The sequence below is a fragment of the Oculina patagonica genome, chromosome 5 (genome assembly GCF_052425735.1).
Source record: "Oculina patagonica isolate OP01 chromosome 5, crgOcupat, whole genome shotgun sequence".
NCBI lineage: Eukaryota > Metazoa > Cnidaria > Anthozoa > Scleractinia > Oculinidae > Oculina > Oculina patagonica.
In genome coordinates, this window is record NC_135762.1 from 29,994,078 (window position 1) to 30,006,815 (window position 12,738).

Here is a 12,738-nt window from a genome sequence, read left to right on the forward strand (position 1 = left end):
TAATAACTTTGTTTCGATACAACGTAACTCTTCCTGCTTAAATTTATGAACTTTGACGAACATCAACAAACATCTTTAAACTTGTCAGAAATACTGGCTAGTATTTGACGACAAGTTTCCAGGGCCCACCGAGCATTCTAAAAAAAGGTGTTCTGCGTTCTATAGCCTGTATTGCGCTTGAAAGGCTAAACTCACGCCCTATATGTATGAACTGACGCAGACATCAGTTTGAAACTTAACGCTTTTTTCAAGAGAAGTTTACATATGATTGGGGAAATCGCTTAAACCACGCGAAGAAATTGCGCCAATCTTATTGCGAACTTTTCGATCAACAGGGTGTCTATCACCGAAATATAAAAGTTTTTTAAATATTTTAAAATGAATTCTCTTAGCTGCTGCTCCTCGTAATTAAGGAAGTCTGCATGGAAGCAAATCAATCAGAGATCAGTCATTTAAATGTGCACCTGCTTTTATACTTTCGTCAATGAAGAGAACTACAGAAATGAAATAGAGAATGAATAAATAGAGGCCAAGGAACGTTTGCCATGAGACACAACTATGTAAGCGGATAACTGCTAGTCACAGCTCTCTCCCATATGAATTAAGTCAGAGAACCTCAAAGGTCGCCTGATTTTTAAAAATTATGTATTTATTACTTCTGGTAAAAAAATCCTTAATTTTACCTCACTTCTAGTATGCTGGTTTTATCAAACACATTGCAAAGAATCATTACAATAACACGAATCAAGTGACTCGCGTTAATGTGCCACAGTTGTTCTTCCATGCTTGCTTTTCAAGAATTTAAATATTCAACATTTTTTATGTGCCCGTCTGTCCCTGAAAGAGATGTATTACTAACTATATCACTTTGGGAGCATATAATTTGAAACCTTAGCTTCCCTATTGAGCTCACACCATTTGAATCAAAATTTGTGTAAACAAAAAACAATAAGGTCACATTTTGAGTAAAGACCTAGCTTCCAGTAGGTCTTTATTCTGCGAAAAGTTTAATAATAACAGAGAAACAGAAAACTATTTATGAAAAGATCTATTCTGGGGGTCTTTGTTAATGTCATTATTGTGCTCGCGCATGCTTTTTGCACTAGTCAGTTATCACAAAAAAATATTTAATCGTTTAGGGGCTAGTTTCAAATTACTTTCCACCGATCACAAACACAAGAATTCAGTCGAGGTTCGGGGGCATAATTTGAACTTTCTTTTGTTTTATCCCCTCAACCTCGACTTCATTTCATTGTTTGGGATCTGTAGAACGTACTTCGAAACTACCCTATTGCTCTATTCGAATAACATAAACTTCTCTACCTGTTTTTAGCAATGCAAATGAATTTCTAAGAGTGGGTTGCAGCCTGCGTTCATTGAGGAATGACTGGGAAACTTTGAGCCAAGCATTTCTGGATTGCTGTTCCTTACCATTTGTTGACTACATTTATCAATAAAGGTGAGAAGTAATGACTTAGAAGCTTAGAAAAGTAAACCAAATACAATTCAACGACTTCGCGCTTGTATATCATAAATATCAGAAGACAAATGTTCATTATTATTGTATCGAAAGTTTTTGATTGAATTGACAGGAAATCATATGCTTAATTCTGCTTTCAGGCTAAATATAAGTCAAATAACATTTGGTTATAACCCACGTTCAGCTACATATTGGCAGATAATAATGTCCCTGATCAGAGGGCCCACATGGTTGAGTCGTTACAATAGGGGATGTTAGTCTGAATAAATTTTGTCCATTATCTGACGGTCATTTGGTAAACATGAGTCAGTATGTCCCTCTTATTTTCTTCAGATGGTAGATTTATTAGCACTTTGATACTAAAATTAATAGCCGCGGTTCCCTGGCGATCAACAGTCGAAATGTATCTGGGCTTCAACGACTCCAACCTTGCATTATAGTGAAGGAAATCAAATTTAAAGAGAAGAGTCAGAAACCTGTTCCGGTCCTGTTCCGCAGACTCAGTCCTCCTTACTCACTGTCTTGCTACGGCTTTAATCATCGCTACTCTTAGGGAGTCAAGAAAAAAATTTTATCGTTCAACAGATGGAATCCCAGTAAACATACAGCATCTATTCAATACTATTATTTAACAGTTTTGGAACAAATGGTGATGGGAATGTTAAAAAGAAAGAACGCAAATTACTTCTTGATTATTTTGTCTTAGACCAAAACTGTTCTAGTATCAAGGGGATTTTGATTGTTTTTCGTCGAAACTGTGCTATAATACCTCTGCTTGTTTAAAGAATAAAGTGAAAGATATCAGCCAAATTATCTCTAAAGAGGAACATGTCTTGATCGTTTCTAACGTAATTTGGAAACAAAAATGCGAAAACTTGAAAAAGTCAGCCTAACCTTTTTCAAGTTGTAATTCATTTCGATCCTCTACCTCCTTGACCAGAGACACTCGTCGACTCTCGTCGACAGTTTTAGTACCCTGGGTGGTAATTTATAACAAACCTGGGCCGTTGTTTAAGGTTTTTGTTAACACTGAATTGTTTCTTAGTTTTTGAAATTACACAAAATCCACGAGATACTTCCCCTTTAATCCTCAGTCAAATGATGCTATAGAAATTCTGTACAAAAATATCCCTTCTGTTTATATATGAGCAAGTTAAACATACGTTTTAAAGTATACGTTTTACATAAATTCTGCATTTTATTTAAATTGTCTCCTATTTCGACAAAACGTGAAAATCTTTCAGACAGGTTCCTTTTAACGTTATGCTCACATAAGCAAATCTTTACCAAATTTACATGTATAAAGCGAGACTTTGAGTGGTAAACAGTAAGCTTTGTTTACATAACTATTCAATTATTTTTCTTCTGCTTCCACAGGTAGGAAGGTTCCTTTCAAAACGTAAGCCATGTGTGCGATTATCGACGACATGCCCTTTAGCTTCTGCATCATAAAAATACTTTTCTTACTTTTGGCCTCCATGTGGAGTGAAAAGGACAACGCTCTCGCCATACAAGGTGAATACAGATATTTGCTGTTTATATTGTTATTAAATAGAGGATATTACATGGTTGCGCGGAGATATGAAATTTATCTTCGAGTGTTCAAATCGATAGCTCACGAGTGAGCGCAGCCAACGAGTGGGATATCGTTTTAAACACGAGAAGATAAATATCATATCTCCAAGCAACCATGTAATATTCTGTTTATTATATAAACCTACTAATTACGATTTGACAATTTTCCGAAGATTGCCGACCATTTTCCGAAGATTTCCGAAGATTTGCAAAATGTTGTCCGAAGGACGTACTAATGTTTCCGAACATTTTCCGAACTTTTCCGAAGATATCCGAAGATTGCCGAAGATTGCCGAGGAAGATCCGAAGATTTTTCGACTTAGACAATAGTGTAGTAAGCATACGTCAGGAAAAAGTCCATGCTGTAAAGGTTGTTGCTGGGTGGTAGCAGCGTTTGCCGTGCCGTGCGTGAAATCTCGTAAAATAGCCTTCCTCTTTTCGTCACTGAAGAGTGATGTTCTGTTCTCCAACTTCAGAGTGCTCTACGCATCTCTTCATGTCAGGTCTCTCTGTTACTAGTCATTCCCCTTACACGTCCCTGTGTTCAAGCCGGAGGATTTCGTGTCGCATAAACACAAAAACTGGGAGTTTATTCCAGGAAAGTCATCTCTCTTTTTTCCTCTTTTGTCTTCTCTTGTCCTTGATGCAACAGCTACAATTAGGCTTTTATAGATTGTGCTAGCATAATTTTTGGCATAATTGGAGCTAAAAAGCATAATTTGTGAAACGAGCACTGCCACGGCATAATTAGCAATTTTTAGCACTTTTTGGAGCATAAATTCATAAAATGTAGTAAATATGGTGTACGTTCTACAGAAATAAATGAAATTTAGGTAGTTTGTTCTTGCAATGCGTGTTTTAGCTATACAATTGTGATTGTTAAGTCGTTGGAGGCATTTTACAAACGGTTAAGAGATGCGAGCAGCTAATTTGGACAGCTGACGGCCGTGATAAACTGCCATAAACACAAATAAATTTACAACAACAGTTTATTTAAAAAACATCATAATTTGGTGTCGTTATTGCGCACCTCTATGTATAGAATCTACGTCATTTTGTGAGCATAATTTCGGAAATCAGAAGCATAATTTGGGAATTCTGGCATAATTTTTGCATAATTTGGCAAAATTTTGAGCACTGCTAGTAGCATAATATGCCACTTTTAGGAGCACAATCTATAAAAGCCTAGCTACAATCCGAGTTACAATAAGCTGGGACACTTCAAACACTCGGCACATCCTCTTTCCCTTCTCCCCCTCTTCAATGTTGTTTATTGCAATCCGAGTTAGCTGGGACACTTCAAGCGCTCAGCACATTCTCCCACCCGTCCCCCTCTGCCCTCTTCAATGTTGTTTATTTCAATTTTCATGAAAACTTGCCAACGAACACTTCGAGATGCAGGCGAGTGGGCTGGGTGGGGGGGGGGGGGGGGAGACTTATCTGTCCAAATAAACGTGTCTTCTATTATAAGTCTGCGGAGCGATTACGCCAATATTGTTTTGGTACTATTTGCAAAACCTCAATTATTTTCACCAGATTCGGTATTTTCAGGGTGCTATATACGTGTAATTAGTTTTACAGTAGGGTTAGCCATAATAATGTTGAATGCTTTAACAAAATAAAACTAAAGACTGTTTCTGGAGTCTTTACATTCTTTCCTCTACAAAAACACTATAAACGAAAGAGCGCCCTTCCCAGGGTTTACGCATCGCTAGTTGCTCCCCAGAGGGGCAGCGAACAATAACTTATTAGAATTCTGCGAACCTTGCAAAATCCATCGTTCTCTGAAGAAGACCGCAGAAGGCGATCGAAAATTTAGAGTATCCTTTTTTATATTTTTAGATCTGTTTAAACCATTTTTATATTTTATGCTTTAACAAATGACGTGTGTAATTTTATTTTGTAATGGTAGTGGTAGCTGTTTGCAAACTAAGATTGTGACATTAACAACAACGTTTTGCCCATTCAAATTGTGAGAGAGAGTTTTAAGAATTATACTTTGTTCTTAGCAGGATGTGGCTCAGTGGTAAGCAATACACTGATAAGTCCTGGCTATCCAAACAACTACCCAAGCAATATGGACTGTGAATACGTAGTTCCAATTGCAGATGGCAAGGAACTGAAAATTGACTTTCGTGATTTCGACGTTGGGTATCTTTCATCTTGCAAGTAAGTAAAGGTGAAACCATATAATACAATTCTTGAAATGCAAAATAAGTACATCTTCTCCCAAATGATGCTGGCTTAAGAAAACATTACTTAAAGAAGGCGCAGACGGTATATCAAAAAGTCATGCAGTGTTAAAAAATCTCATCAACAAACCTAACAAGACTTCGATCAGTTGGCAGCTGACAATAAGCTTCTGATATATTACCTATTCAAATTTATGCACTCGTGCGATTGCAACGAGTGGACAGCTGGGTGGTATGCTTCTTACTTTTTCACATATAAGTCATCACACACTTTGTCACATTATATCAAAAAATGTATTTTTCCACAGATTATCTTATTTGTAAAGCGCCACATACTTCCTCCTTTTTTGGCAGGGACGACTATTTGAAGATAACTAACGACAAAGGTCAGGCATTTGGTGTGTTCTGTCGTCACAGGACTGGAAAAGCTGTTCTAGTAACTGGAACGTCGGCAGTCATAAAATTTCATTCAGACTTCTTTTTAGAGAAAAAAGGATTTAAATTGTTTTTTACTCCCGTTCCACATGGTAAGTACAGCTGTAATGTCTTCTTTCCATCATTTAGTGCGGGGTAACTTAAAGTTGTCTGATTTCCATGCGAGGTACTGACTATATAGGATAAGTTTGATTTTACAAAAATATTCAAACCTCAGAAAAAAGATTGTCTTAATACAACGATTTCAACAATTATAGGTAAACACCGTAAAGTAATTAGTTTAAATTTTAGTTAAGTTTGAACTGTAATGAAGGTTCTGAATATGTGTTATGCTTATGAATAGTATTATGGCCAAATTTTCTTCGTCAGTAATTTATGCTTTTACCTTGGCAGGGAATGATACGCAACCCACGGCTGGTATGTAACGTTTAAAATGTGTAACTCCTGTCAAATTGAAAGTTTATATCGAGAATGCCTAGCTCACCCTAAAGTGATTCAGAAAAGGATCTAAAAACAAAGATATGCGTAAAATAACAGATGACTTTTTGCTTTAATATTAGAATGTGGAAAAGTGGTAAACAACTCGCTGAGAAGTCCTGGGCATCCAAAGAAATATCCTAGAAATATGCACTGCGTTTATTCAGTGAATATTCCACGTGACATGGAAATGAAAATTGATTTCAAGGATTTTGAAATGGAGGATGGTCCTTCATGTTTGTAAGTAACAGTACAATATTGCCTGCATTATTACTTTGTAATAATAATAATAATAATAATAATGGTTTATTTGCATTCCAACAATATTGGCTCTTCTATGCAAACTGAATTAAAAACTAAGATATAAGGTTAAGGTATAAATAAAACTATGATAAAAAGTTATGATCTAATGTATAATAATTTGCTAACAATATTAAAAAATCCAAACGTTGAGCTATAGTAAAAAAACAATGTGTTAAGACAATATGAAAAAAAAAAGTTAAGATAAAAGAATTTCGTGCAGCTGAACAAATATTTAATTGTAAAAATGCCCTCGTTAATCCTTCTAATTCCCACTTATAACATAAAAGAAAACAGCTTCATGCGTGGAAGACATTTTTTGTCTCGAAATGTGTCCATGTGGTGTGTGGAAAAGCATTTTAACAAATACTCTTCTCCCTTAGCTGTGACTATTTAAAAATAACAAATGAAAAGAACAAAACATTTGGCGCGTACTGTGGTATGAAGACTGGCCGAAATGTTCTTGTGACTGGAGACTTCGCAGTAATAACATTTCACTCAGACTACAGTATTGAAAGAAGGGGATTTCTGGTATTTGTTACCTTTATTCCAATCGGTAAGTATAACAAATGGCAAAGGATACCTGATAGGCCAGTTATTGAAAATTAAATTTATCTACAATATTTTTAAGTGTTAACTAAGATTAACTACAGGGTGTTGTAAACGTTTTATTGGAATTTGTATGGTATCGCTGCCGTTTATTTCAATTCTGATTCTGCTTGATTAACTTCCACATCTTCCCACTAGTTTTTACAAAGTCTTTTGGCCAGTCCTTGGCAGATATGTTTGAAAAATCAAATATGGAGGAAAACCGTCCACAAAATAGAGCTACCTATTTGTCCAACGATCAGTACGTCTATGTGTGGGCTCGACCTCCCTTCATTCCACCTGTCTGTATGTTTATGTTTCTGTCTGTCTGTCTGTTTGTCTGTCTGTCTGCTGTCTGTCTGTCTGTCTGTCTGTCTGTCTGTCTGACTGACTCCCTCTAAAAACAAAAAAATATGACTCGATAACTTGTGTTACAACGGTTTTTTTCTCAATAGCCTTACCCAAGATAACATCACCGGCTGCTGTTGTGCGATCGTTATTAAACTTCAGACTAACATGTTTAGCGACCGGAAGTCCTCCAATGCACACGGCAATAGTATGGAAATCTACCACTCTGATTAACACCACAAACACAGCAACTATCGAGTTATATGAGGAAGGAAACTACACTTGCGTAGCCACCAACAAGCATGGAACTGACGTGAGAAACTTCTTAGTCATCTTCAACGGTAAGACTTTTTGGAAAGAAAACGATTAGTGCTTAAGGTTTAGACAATACGTTGGTTTTAGAATTGAGCACTGAATGAAACGACTTGTACGAAGCAGCTTAGTGTGTTCTTTAAACAAAGATTAACTCCTCTAACAGGTCATAATTTATGCTGGCAGTTCCAAGTTGCTATAACGAATGATTTTCCTTTTAAAATGGCTTTTTAATGGCAATTTTGTTTTTGTAAGAAATAGAGAAATGGTAGTTAAAGGCAAGCGATGAAATCATGCAAATGCCCTCTTTTGATTTTTTTAAGCAGTTTCTCTATGAAATTGGTGAGCCATTTATTGACTACATTCTTGTTTTCAGATTGTGGACCTTCTTGCTATCCTTCTTGGAGCCAAGAATGGGGCAATGTTCTCCCATGCAGGAATATGGCGCCACTTGAAGAACTTATTAAATGCACACCATTATTTACTGATAAAATGTAAGATTGTGTACTTATTTACCTCTTTACATGCATTGATAACTGTTTTAATGAAATCAATTACATAATTTAGACTTCTCGTTTTTCGGTCGTTGTTCAGCCCGAATTTAAGTCCCGCAGAATTCAAGTTGGCATTGTGTCTCAGCATTAGAGGCTGGAATTCATGCACGTAGAAATGATTAATAAGTTTATGCATGTAATATTGCGTGACGTCTGGGAACCTCTTGGTGCAAATTTCCGCCTACAAGCTCAAGGTTTCCTAGAGTGGCAAGGCAAACATCTGATGTAAAATTATCCGCTAAACAAGTGGTGAAGAAATGCACAATTCCACAATCTGGCAGATTGTGATCAGCGAAAAAAGGCTCTGGCGAAAAGTCACCAAGTGCTCTAAATTTTACAAAACGTTGGAAACAAACACATTAGTGTTGAGATGAATGGTTAAAGAAATATTGGATTCGGATTTTGCTTGATAGCGAGATTAAAAATGCTTCTTTTTGGTTGCCTACGTTTAGCATTTGGCTTTGGTGAATAACACAAACTTTGGCCTTGATAACTATCGCTATCATATCATGCTCAACCTCATCCAATAATTGCTTTTAATTAGTTTCACTTACTGTGTGAAACCTTTCCACAGAGACTTCTCTCGGAACGCTATTGCGTCTTTACGCTATGGGATTTTTAATGACTTTTACAAACTAAAATGGCTGTAAGTAAAATAATAAATCGGTTTGTTTTTTTTTTTCGGCCTGACCGTTTTGTCGTAAGCGAGGGAAAGGGAAGGAGGAGGGAGGAAAAACTATCCCTTTCATCTCCAAAAACGAACTAAAGCTTCGGTATTCCATCTTTTATAATTATGAAATCTTATTTGAAGGGATTCGTCTTTGCCTGTTTTGGCATTACAATGCGTCCTCGTGTACGATGTCTTAAAGAGATACTGAATAACTTTTTAAAATGAAAACAGTGTATGACAAATGCCCTGTTCGGGTGAAGCAGTCAGTCCAAAAAATTGTTTTCGTGGAAACGCTTAGTTACATTTAACAATTATTCGCCGAAGGCGAAGTGATTATTGTTGAATAATCCCCCCTAAGAACTGCAAAATTAGAGTAGAAAACACGAAAATATTAAACAGACACAAGTTCTCGCTTTGCAAACGTGACAAACGGGACAAAACAAGCACTACGTACGGAAAAGAAAGATGTCTGTTACCTTTACCTAATTGTTGGTGACTTCTGAACAATTGTGCGAATCCTCTCGAAATGAGCAGCTCCGGTCAAAAGAAATCAGAACTGAATCATGTTTGGTCAATCGATATATCTGACTGAGTTTCTCATTGCCATGTGCGATCTCCAAAGCCACCGTGTTTACGATCAATTTTAATGCCTTTCAAAATATTTTCGGTCCAGAAGCCTTGGTAGTCAACTTGCAAAATTCCCAGTGTTTTAAACATCCAGTACTTGGAGTGATTTCTTTCGAAAAAGCGAACATTTCATTCAGCAAAAGCCGCCATTTTTACTTTCCTGGATGGAAAAGTTGGCATGGCTTAGTAGACAAGCCTTGAAATGCTTTATTCACCGCCTAGCGTGGTGAACACAGCATCATAAACCGAACTTCTCGACCAATCAGAATGACCCATTCTTGAGTTCACCTCTGGAAATTATACTTATAACAGAAATGAAGTAGTATCTTGCGAAGATTATCATTTTTTTTATATATTTTAATTTAGTGACTGGATAAGATTAAATATATGCATTTCCTTTACTGTACATAGGGATTTATCTTGGAATGCTATTTTGTCTCTTCCTGACGGCGTTTTCAACAACCTGACAAAACTAAGAGGACTGTAAGTGAAATGAAGTACTGTAAATACCTGTAATACCGTTACAGAGGCCTCTTTATGAGGGCACTTCACTGACTTGGTCTTAGAGAAAGCAGAATTCTAATCATTTCTACCTCTATAAAACGAAGAATTATCTCTGTTTCCTTTGGTGCCCGCATAAGAGGTTCGACTATACAATAGGTCTTTGAGGTTTTAAACCGTTTTTAACCAGCATACAACATAAACTTCAGTATTCCAGTCATCTTCCAAGCTTTATTATAGTAAATTTTTGGAATGCTAAGGAAGTAGAGTCAGAGTCAGTGACGGTTAAACTTACTGCGTCCTAATGCAATTTTGAATCTTCAATTACAGGGATTTATCATCAAACGCCATTATGTCCTTACCTAATGGGGTGTTTAATAACCTGACAAGATTAATAACACTGTAAGTAAAATAAAGCACCCCCAATACAAAATCGTTCAGCCGACAAATGTCTGGAAGTTATTTTCGTCATCTGTAAGAGCTCTGCCATAGTAAATTTCAAAACTTGGGTAATAAAAAACATTGCCTCTGAATATTCTTAAAAATTAAAGCTAAACTCTATACTTTCATTAACAATTTACATCATATGACGTCAAAGATGTCATAGACGTCTATAAGTCATATAACGTCAAAACAAGTTAACTTGCATTTTACTCATAACTTCATAAAATAGCACAAAGCAACACAAAATGTTTTAAAGCAATGGAAAGTTCTGAAAAACATACTATTACAGTGGCACTGCCAATTTACTGGAAAAGTAGAGGTAAAAGTATCTTGAAATTCAAATTTGGATATTTAATTGTCACATCGAAATGTGATGAATAAACAGCTTTGCAACGTTTAAGCATTCTAGAGTTAAAAGCCTTTACAAAATTCAGAACAATTATGCTTAGGAGAAGGCGGAATCAGCGTCGGAAGATAAATAATCATCTAAAATGAGCAGTAATGCATTTTGTAATGTTTTACACAGAAATTTAGCTTCCAATGCCATTACTCTTTTGCCTGACGGATTGTTCATTGACCAGAAGTATCTGGAATGGCTGTAAGTAGAACAAACACACCCCGAATAAATTAAAGGTTTACTTTTAAGCTTTACAGAAATGTAAAAGCTCGTTTTTGGAGGGAATTGACTTTACTTTATTTGAGGGCCGCTTGGACACTTCTTATTTAGTATTATAAGCTGCAGTATTAAAATTAAGGAATGATGATTACAAGAAAAGAATTTAAGCAACGGCCCTCATAAAACACCTGGCTCCTCTGATTGTAGATCACGTTTCGTAAATAGAAAGGGGAAATTCTTCTGCTTCTCATCCTCGTCTTCACAATTACCCTCATTTTAATCTTCATCCTCTCCATCCTATCTCTCAACCTTCGCCATGAGGCGTGCTTCTGCGGTGGCCTAATGGATAGTGCTCCAGACTCCGGATCGATCGGTCCCCGGTCGGGGCACGGCGTTGTGCCCTTAGGTAAGGCACTTTACCCTCATAGTTTCATCCTCCACCCAGGTGTTTAAATGGGTACCGGCGATTTTTCTGCTGGGGTAACTCTGCGATAGCATAGCATCCCAGAGGGGAATAGCAATACTCCTAGCCGCTTAATGCTACAGAAACCGGGATAAGCTCCGGCCTGATGAGCAACAAGCCTCGATAGCAGGCTTTACCTTTTACCTCAGCCTCGCGATCACATTCATCCACACCCTCGCCTCCACACTAACCCGTCTCCTCCGTCTCCACCTAAATTTTCTTCCCGTCCTTCTCACCCAGGGGGAAGGGAAGAAACTTCCTTTGTTACACGACTCAAAAAGTAATCATAGCGGTGCCGGGCAACCGAGACTGCGCAGTAGCTATTCAATGCTTGCTAAGGGCATAGAGAATAGCTTGACAAAGTTCATTGTTTATTTCGCATGATTTGGTCTTGACCGTGCACAAAACACAATAGTTATTTGCATTTTGATTGCTCCTTTGAAGTCTTCCGGACATCAAAACAACAAACAGTGATAACGGTGACCAGTCTGGCAAAATTAAGGCTTGTGAATTATACTAATTAAAAATAACTCCAATGGTTCTGAATTATTTCCCAACTTTTGGTTGTTAAATTTCAACCGTGACAAACTTTTCGCTTGTTATTCCACGCCGCCAAAACATTCTCAGTGACGTGAGACATTAGGTGAGAAATCTAGCTGAAAATGCCAAAAACATCTCCGCGGCGTAAAACATCAAATGCAAACACCGCGACTATTCGCATTTCACACGCACGCAGTCATTGACATTTAAATCTTTCTGAAAAATCAAAGCTTTGGTTTGACGTCTTTCTTATCAACGGCTTGATTGACATAGACTTGCACCGTTTCCAGGCACTGCTATGTATTCAAAGAAAATTGCCGACTTTCTTTCCCCCCCCCCCTGTCCTCACCCTTATCATCATTATCATCGCCATATTCAAGCTTATCGTCAACTTCATTCACATTTTCATTCTAATTCTCATCTTCATCCTTCTTTTCCTCGCTCTTGCTTTCGACTTCCTTCTCATCCTTTTTTTGGTTTAAAACAGGGATTTGTCCGGTAACGCCTTCTCATCTCTACCGTACAATGTGTTCAAATTTTCGACTAGACTTACTGACCTGTAAGTGTAGTGTGGCTGAAGTTTAATAAGTTATGTTTTGCTGCAAAAAAACCAGTA

The 12,738-nt window shown here is 37.1% G+C and overlaps 1 protein-coding gene across 1 annotated transcript; it reads left to right on the top strand.

Moving 5' to 3' along the window:
• The first annotated feature begins 1,169 nt into the window (after nt 1-1,169).
• On the top strand, nt 1,170-11,105 carry LOC144655117 (ovochymase-2-like). The gene is made up of 14 exons (XM_078515334.1): nt 1,170-1,192; nt 1,334-1,466; nt 2,866-2,995; nt 5,065-5,224; nt 5,602-5,774; nt 6,076-6,099; nt 6,243-6,399; nt 6,843-7,015; nt 7,503-7,736; nt 8,084-8,201; nt 8,836-8,907; nt 9,970-10,041; nt 10,390-10,461; nt 11,030-11,105. The coding sequence occupies exons 3-14, from the start codon at nt 2,887-2,889 to the stop codon at nt 11,103-11,105; spliced, it is 1,440 nt and encodes a 479-aa protein (XP_078371460.1). The 5' UTR covers nt 1,170-1,192; nt 1,334-1,466; nt 2,866-2,886.
• The last annotated feature ends 1,633 nt before the right edge of the window (nt 11,106-12,738 follow it).

Excerpts from the sequence above, each read along its gene's own strand:
- LOC144655117 (XM_078515334.1), top strand. The coding sequence starts at position 2,887 with ATGTGTGCGATTATCGACGACATGCCCTTTAGCTTCTGCATCATAAAA. Across the intron at positions 5,225-5,601 it reads GGGTATCTTTCATCTTGCAA|GGACGACTATTTGAAGATAA; the intron begins GTAAGTAAAGGT and ends CTTTTTTGGCAG. Across the intron at positions 6,100-6,242 it reads TGATACGCAACCCACGGCTG|AATGTGGAAAAGTGGTAAAC; the intron begins GTATGTAACGTT and ends CTTTAATATTAG.